Genomic DNA, 8,266 nt, shown 5'->3' on the forward strand with positions numbered 1-8,266 from the left:
ATTTCGCACTATAATGATGATGATACCCTGAAAACATTAATAGATATTTCAAAAAGATTTCGAATCAAATGAAGTAATGGTGGGGCACTTTTGACATGTCGAAACAGTTGGATTATATAAAATAGAACTTATATCGAGTGATTTACTTTATTATTTTAAACAGCGATATAACATCAATATATTGAACGATTCAGATTATGTCAAAAATTAATCACAGAGAATCAGAGAAATAGACACAGAAAATAAACTAACATAAATTCTTCTTATAAAAACAAACTTAGTATTAATTGCACTCTTACAGAAACTGCCCCTTGAGAGCTATGTCAAATCTGCCCCACCAACACATTTCACACTTTTTGGAACATAACTCAGCCAAATATACGAATAAATGATTCAAATTCACGGGAAAATATTCCTAAACGAACTCATTTTCTATGTGAAAACAATGCAAAACCATGAAATTCAATTATTTCAACTCACCTCAAGTAACAAATGCAGTCTCCAAAAATATTTCAGGTACTTATTCAATAGAACACAGCAACTATGAAATGATTCTCATCAGTGTCAACTTTCGTCTGAGGAATGAATACCGCCTAAACTGATATATATTCGAAGAAGGATCTGGAAACATGTTGTTAAAGCGGTAAATTTGAAAAAGTCAAATGTGCCCCGCTCTCCCCTATTTATTTTCGTATTTTTTCTATGTTGCATTTATGCTACAATGCACTTTGGGGATCGCTTCTGTAGCCGTTCTAAGAAGTTGTCGGCACAACACTGAAGTTCGTTCCTTCAATACTGATTAGTGATATAGTGAGGCATATCTTGAATGGAATTCTAATAATTTATAACCTTTGAATTGAATTATTCAATTAAAATCAGCGCCCATAAAAGCATAAATAAGCTCATAAAAATAATGCCTCGAAAGAAATTAAATAAAATATTTATTGAGATTCAAGGTTTGTGAAACTTAAAAAAACAATTTTTGTTTTTATTAAAACATAATGCAGTTTGGCATTACTCACATTGAATGAACGTTAAACCTTCACATTTAGGGAGTTTACATCGAAGACGTTTTTCCATCTAAACAGGCCAGTGTGAGCTCTCGTCAACTCGTACTTCCTTAGGGGGAACAGTACACTGGTGAGATCGCTGTTTTTGTAGCAGTTGTTTCTCCAAATCTGACCCACGGCCTTTAGAATCACGATGGACTCCAAATTTACATAATGTTTCTCCGAATTCCATTCTGAAATTAGCGAGATATATTGTTAAATGATATCCCTTTTGTGATTCATTTACGATGGTCATGTCCAACAGGTGGTAAAAGAGCCGAAAATACCATTTTTTTAAATTTTAGCTTTATATTATACCGACCTATCAAGCTATCGATAAGAACTACACCTCCCATATGTGTAGTGTATTCTTCTACAACTTTAGTGCATTCGATTTCCACTCTGTCATTTCGTTTCCTGTCATATCCCTCTACCTTCGTTTTTGAAAGAGTTCCGCAAAATGTTGACGCTAGAGAAACTGTTTTATTATCCTTCCATGGTACTAAACAAATTGGCAAAGATTAAGGAGAGAAAGATAGGAAACGCCGTACTAACCCTAGTGCTAAATGGCGACCCACTTTTAGGCTCGCAGTTCACAACTGAAGGGACAGGTGGCGCTGAAATCATCTAACGAAAAAGAAATCTATATCTGGCGCGAATTTCAAATCTTCACAGTATTCCACATTCACTAGTAGCTTCTATTTTTTATCCCATATTATAATATATTTTTTTATACGGGGAGACAGAGTTTTTGCTGAGGTTTTTATCTGTTCTCTTGTATCATACGTTGAAATGTATGATGCCCCGTTACATTTCCTCTGCTAGTACTGAGATTCATCGACACATATTATGTTATATATATATTATAAAATTAACATATTAAGAGATTATTTAAATAAAAATGCTTTGTCAAATTAGTGGAATTTTTAATTCAATTGAATAAACATAATACAATGTACAGAAGAATATATACATAAAAATAAGTAATATATAAATAATCTTAAATGTGAATCATTATTCATTGCATAGATTTCTGAGTTTTTGATTTTTTGTATTCACTTTTTTTATTTTATTTTGATTTTCGAACCGAACACCCCAAAGACAACGTGTAGTCATAAACATCTTGAGGAAAGAATTGATTTTAGCCTTCATTCTTTCAATTCTCTGGTTGGTTAAGGGGCTCAGCTTACTACCAATACGTTTGGGGGTGGCCGAACTGCTACTTGCTTCTATAAAACCTTCTTATTCCATTGTAACATCTAGAAAAAAGAAAAACAATTTCATCTTATTGCATTTATCACTAATTTGAATTGATAATTTCATTCAACAACTTCAAGTAATTAGACTTACAAATATGATTTGCATTCATGTGTCCCCTTTTCAAAAATTATCAAATGATAATATTTGTTCACAGCAAACGCAGAATCTTTCTAGAAAAAAAGAAATACAATGTCACTCAGTTTTCAATTCCTTTGTGTGATATTTAATCTATACATTTGTGATTCAATTAATAACAGGAAAAACTCACCAATATTAGATAGAGGTACGTTTTGATCCGTTTGAACAGTTTCTTCATGGATGATCATCTTAGACTCTGATTCAGGAAGAACATCTGATTTAGGTCCATTTACATGAGGAATACTTCCATGCCAAAGCAATGTCCGTGGATATATAAATTTGAACTGGTTTTCTGTAAAATGCTCACTACACATTCTATAGTCATTCGAAGCACCCAGGTCAAGATCTTTGCGTCCAGAGAATTCGATCCAACTTTCGGCACTGAATAATAATAGAAATTAGATGATTTTGTTATATTGAATTGACTGCTTAAACTTACATTTTCATGTCCTTCGGTAATGTAAAAAACGCGAGCTTTGGGTTTTTATTTTTATTGTTCGGGCAGGTTAATACCAAACAATATGAACCACGACTCATCTTGGCAAAAACAGCAAATTAATATTAATCTTTGATAAACAGGTTCAATAACACGTGTGCTTAATAACCACAACACTAATCTTTGCACAGCACGTTTACAAACAAAGATTTAACCATAACCTTTGATTTAACTCAAAAGAAAAGATAAGGTTAGATTAGATCAATCTAATGTTATATAAATTATAAATAGCCTCCGTAATAATATTTTAACCAATTTTGTTCACAACTAACACACACGATGTCGCTGGCGTCGTCTGGGTCGCTTCGTTTCCTATCTTTCTCTCCCTAATCTTTGCAAATTGGTACATCTTCCACTATGGTATAAGTTGAGGTGAAACTGAAATTTGAATTCTAAAACCCGAATACTATCCTGTCTTAGTACGCGGGATATAGGGAAGGTACGGCTCTGACTGTGTCGCAATACGTTGTCAGAGACTATGATGTTGTAGACAGTATGACATAAAATAAAACTACGTTCTATGAATCGATGTCAAATTCAAACGGCGTCTTTCTTCTGTCATCCGGGGTGTTTTGAATGTTTTCAATGTTCAGGAATTTCCTGTTCCTCGGGGTCGTGGAGTGGAACTCATTCCAATTTCCATGAAGTTTTTCAGTGTCGGTGAAATAATCCGGTGTCAAGTGTGCATTATCCCATTCTCCGGTGAGTAGCTCTGTCATTTCCATGTCTCGATGAATCATGCCGTATTAATTCAGAGGGACGTCGTAAAAACAACAATTCATGCTTACATCTGACACGATATTATTATTTAAGCTGATAAGTGTCGCTATAAAAGGCCTTCTAATCATAAATATTACAATTATTCGAGAAAGAAACAGAAACGTTGCCGTAATGAATTTGTCAATTTTTAGGTTAACATTCATAGATAAGGGAACACAGAGAAAACAACAATGCACGAAGTGACATAAAGTCATGCATATCTAGATGGCCTACGATCTAAGGATAATAAATAACTATATACAACACTTAAATTTTTTAAGTCAGTCCTCTTATTTATATTATTTTCATTTTCGTTTATGAAACACATTTCAAGGAAACTTCTTTTATTATAGTTGGAATTGGTACATAATATTTCAACTTCATCAAACTTAAAATTATGGTCTAGAGAGGACGAATGGCTCGCTAATGCACATCTATCAGGTCGTAATCTGGCGTCACTCTTATGTATTGAGATACGTCTTTTCAAACACTGTGATGTTTGTCCAACATACACAGACTCACAGTTCCTACATGGAATGCGATAAACCACGTCAGATCTAGACATGGTGTGGATCTTATCTTTAGTTTGGCTGAAAACAACGCCTACTACTAAAGGATTGTACTTCGCAATTTTTATGTTCTCAATTTCTTTTAAAATTTTGGTCAATTTACTTGTTAGTGGTGGAATGTGGGGCAGGCTTACATATCTGTCTTGTGTGGCAGGGTCGACTGATGTCACTGTTCTTATCTGTGGGGCTTCGTCGATTTGGTTGGAAGTTAGAGGGTAACTCTCCTGGGGTAACCATTCTTTTCGAAGATCTTCAGCAACCTTCTTTCACTGTTATCCAGAAAGTCTGGGTGGCAAATTTTCTCAATTCTACGAAACATACCTTTAATTAAGTTGGTTTTCATAGCCCAAGTATGTATATAAAGACCGGAAGAGGTCGGTTTTTGGTACCAATCCAATTTTACAATGTTACCTGTACATCTGATAGCTTTGGTATCAAGGAATGGGACACCATTTTCAGTTTCTTCTTCTGCAGTAAACTTAATGTGTGGGTCATAGTTATTGAAAACTGTTGAAATTGTAGCAGTCATGTCTTCGGGAATAGCAAGGAGAAGATCATCAACGTATTGATAGGTAATCGGCACTTGGAAGGGCAGTAGAGTAATGCAATATTTTAAAAGCACTGACATGACAATATTGGCCAAAATGGGACTGATTTTATTACCCATTGCTCAACCAAAGATTTGTGAAATGAAGGACCCTTTTAAACAAAATGAAAACTTTATGATTGTCAGAAAAAGTGATACAGTGAAACCTCCCAAGAGCGGACACCGTTGGTTCCAGCTTTTTTGTCCGGTCGTGGGAGGTGTACGCTTGTGGGAAGGTTCAAAATAAATACAAAGAGAAATAAAACGAAATGCATTTATTGAAATATAATATGTATATACTTTTTAAAGAAAAATGAATTGCAAAGTATGAAGCTGTTACAGAAACAGTTTATGTACATTATGAATTTCATTCAGAAAAAATAAGTAATCTTGGATTGTGTCATTTTTTTTTCTCTTTCAGAAAGTAGACGTGTTTGAAAGTGGGTCTCCAGATTTTTAACCAGTCGAAAAGCCACAAAATCTTCTTGGGCAAATATTTTCAATTCGCCAATCAATTTCAGTGCTTCGCTATTGGTTTTTATTTTGGTGCTTTCGGAAATAATGCAACCTTCTATGTTGCTCTCCTGTTCAATTCGATCTTCGTCATCTTTCTCTCCATTTTTATCGACAAAATCGGAATGCTCTTCAGTAGTAATTTCTTCGTCTAAATCAATAAATTCTCTATCATCCACTGTGTTGCACACTGCTTTACAGTTTTTGAAAAAGGTGGCTAGTACTGACAAGGGTACGCAGTCTTCTTCGTCATATGCCTCTTCAGAGAGATTCGAAGAAGGCCCATTTTTCTTGAATCCCGCTTTAGTGAAGCAATTTTGGATAGTTCTCTGAGCAACGTTGTCCCAAGCTGTTTTAATGAAATACAGTGCTTCCAGAATATTTATTGATTTCGATAATTCTGAAGCTGATGAAGCACTATCCATTTTTGATAGAACATGTTTCAGTATCAAGTCTCTGTAGAAAAATTTAACATTTTTTATTATGCCTTGGTCCAAAGGTTGACACACCGAAGTGCAGTTAGGTGGTAAGAAACATAGTTTTATATTAGTTAGATTCACATCCTTCGGATGTGAACCAGCATTATCCAGAAATAGCAATATTTTCCTCTTTTGGAACCTCATTCTTCGGTCCATATCTATGAGCCATTCCTTCATTATGACGCCAGTCATCCATGCTTTGGAATTTGATTTCCATGTAACTGGCAGGTCTTTGATTGAAACATTCTTAAGTGCGCGTGGACAGGCGGCTTTTCCGATTACTAATAATTTTTCTTTTTGACCAGTCATGTTAGCACAGAATAAAATAGTGAGCCTCTCTTTTGACATTTTACCGCCAACGCATTTTTCTTTTTTGAGTGCCATTGTTTTATCTGGTAGTGCCCGAAAGTACAAACCGCTTTCATCAGCGTTGAAAATATCTTCTGGTTTATATCCTAAAAGAAGAGATGGCAAATTTTGTAGAAATTCATTTACATTTTCTACATTAACATCCGCAGATTCGCCAGATATAGCTTTGAAACTTATATTATGCCTTGTCCTCCATTTTTGCAACCATCCATTTGAAGCACTGAATTTATCATAATTCAACATACTTGCAATTTCTTTCGCTTTCGCTTTAATCAATGGTCCTGAAACCGGGATGTTCTGATTTCGCACTCGGGAAAACCAATCTAGACAATCTCTGTCAATTTTTTCTGGAATGTTTTTCAATCTACATAGTTTTTGCTGCAGACTATCACCAGATTGCCACATATCGCGAATTCTATCTTTCTGTTTCACAATTGCCGCCGCCTGAGTTTTACCTATGTTGAATCTGAAAAGATTCAAGAAAAAATTACACAACTTATCAAAATTTAAACTTTCTGGTTTGAACAATTGAACTTCTTATAACTTCGGAAGGAATGACTAACCTTTCTGCTAACTTGCGCACTGATGAATTCTCCTTTTCTGCAATATTTATCAGCTCCATTTTCTCTTTCAACGTCAGAAATCTTTTTCTAGGCGCCATGATTCTAATAACATGCGTTTCACTGCTAGCGGCACTGTGTAATACTGTGTATTGAAAACTAAGAACGTATTTGGGTTGTGACGATTATGAACGAAATGAAGGGGGTTCCCCGAAGTTCCTGTTTGCGCGGTTGGGTTAAAATAATACTACAAGATCGTCTTTGACTGGTGGGTACCAACATATTCATTTTTGGCCGCTCTTCAGAATTCCGTGTCCGTTAATGGGAGGTTTTTCGGCACCGCTGGGAAAATTGTGGTGTCCGTGTCCGTCCGATAGAGGTGTCCGCTTATGAGAATTCGTATAACAAGAAAATTGTCCCGAATTTCTCCGTTCCAGGGAAATTGTCCGTTTGTGGGGAGCGTCCGTTTATGGGGAGTGTCCGCCAAGGGAGGTTTCACTGTATATCTATAGTTGTGCCCTGACTTATTCTGGACCATGTTGGATAATTTGTATAACTAGCTCAAGTGAAATATTCGTGAACAAACTGACAGCATCTAAGGAGATGAGTTTATATCCTTGGGATATTATGAAGTTGTTAATTTTGGAACAAAATTGGAGAGAGTCAGCTATGGTATAATCATGGAAATCCGAGAATTCTTCTGTAAGAATCCGTGTCATAAATTGACTGAGTTCGACTGACGCTGAGCCAATGGTGGAGACGATGGGCCTTAAGTGGGATGTCCGTTTTGTGTATTTTAGGATGTCCATATATTCTTGGTGGAATCGCCTTATAGGTAGTTAATTTTCTGGCAATGGAAGCATCGATAAAACCTTTGTCTTTCAACTGTTTGACAATTTTGTTGTTTCTACATTGAAATTCATTTGTAGGGTCTTTCCTTAATTGTTTGTAAACTGATGAGTCTTGTAAAAGCTGGTTCATTTTTTGTTCATACTGTTCCATAGAGAGTACAACTGTGGTGTTACCTTTGTCAGCAGGAGTGATAACTAAGTCATCATGTGTCCTGACAAATCTCATAGCATTAGTCAAAAGGTAATGTTCAAAGTTATGCGCCATCTGTGAATTGTGCACGAAGTTGGTTATGGCATTAGTGCATTTAGCTCTCAAGATATTATGCCTGGTGATAGGAGCTAAGCTGATTATGTTCTCTACGTCAGCTACAATATTCTTGATGGGCACGTCTTCAACAGGAAGGGGAGCCACACCAAATTTTGGTCCCAAGCTCAACTTAACCTCGGTGGGAATTTGTGTAGTAGTGAGATTGCAAAGCCATTCATCTTTGATTTGGATGGACTGGATTTTTCGTTTCTTAAGTTCAAGGAACTTTTTTTCAAGAAGCTTCTTGTTGTTGGAAAACACTCTCTTGTATGATCGGTTCTGTGAAATGTGAAATCGTTCAAGAATGCTAGTTGGAATGAGTACTATCAA

The 8,266-nt window shown here is 35.7% G+C and overlaps 1 protein-coding gene and 1 long non-coding RNA gene across 2 annotated transcripts; both read right to left on the minus strand.

Annotated features, from left to right (window-relative positions):
* Positions 1-2,050: 2,050 nt before the first annotated feature.
* On the minus strand, positions 2,051-2,719 carry LOC123671645. Its single transcript, XR_006746147.1, has 3 exons — positions 2,578-2,719; positions 2,400-2,479; positions 2,051-2,308 (listed from the first exon to the last, which is right to left on the minus strand). It is a non-coding gene; the product is annotated as an uncharacterized LOC123671645 (long non-coding RNA).
* A 2,398-nt stretch (positions 2,720-5,117) lies between these two features.
* On the minus strand, positions 5,118-7,280 carry LOC123671625 (tigger transposable element-derived protein 6-like). Its single transcript, XM_045605590.1, has 2 exons — positions 6,782-7,280; positions 5,118-6,684 (listed from the first exon to the last, which is right to left on the minus strand). Exons 1-2 carry the CDS (start codon positions 6,877-6,879, stop codon positions 5,229-5,231), a joined length of 1,554 nt encoding a protein of 517 aa, XP_045461546.1. The 5' UTR covers positions 6,880-7,280; the 3' UTR covers positions 5,118-5,228.
* Between the last annotated feature and the right edge of the window lie 986 nt (positions 7,281-8,266).

This window comes from Harmonia axyridis, chromosome 1 (assembly GCF_914767665.1).
Source record: "Harmonia axyridis chromosome 1, icHarAxyr1.1, whole genome shotgun sequence".
NCBI lineage: Eukaryota > Metazoa > Arthropoda > Insecta > Coleoptera > Coccinellidae > Harmonia > Harmonia axyridis.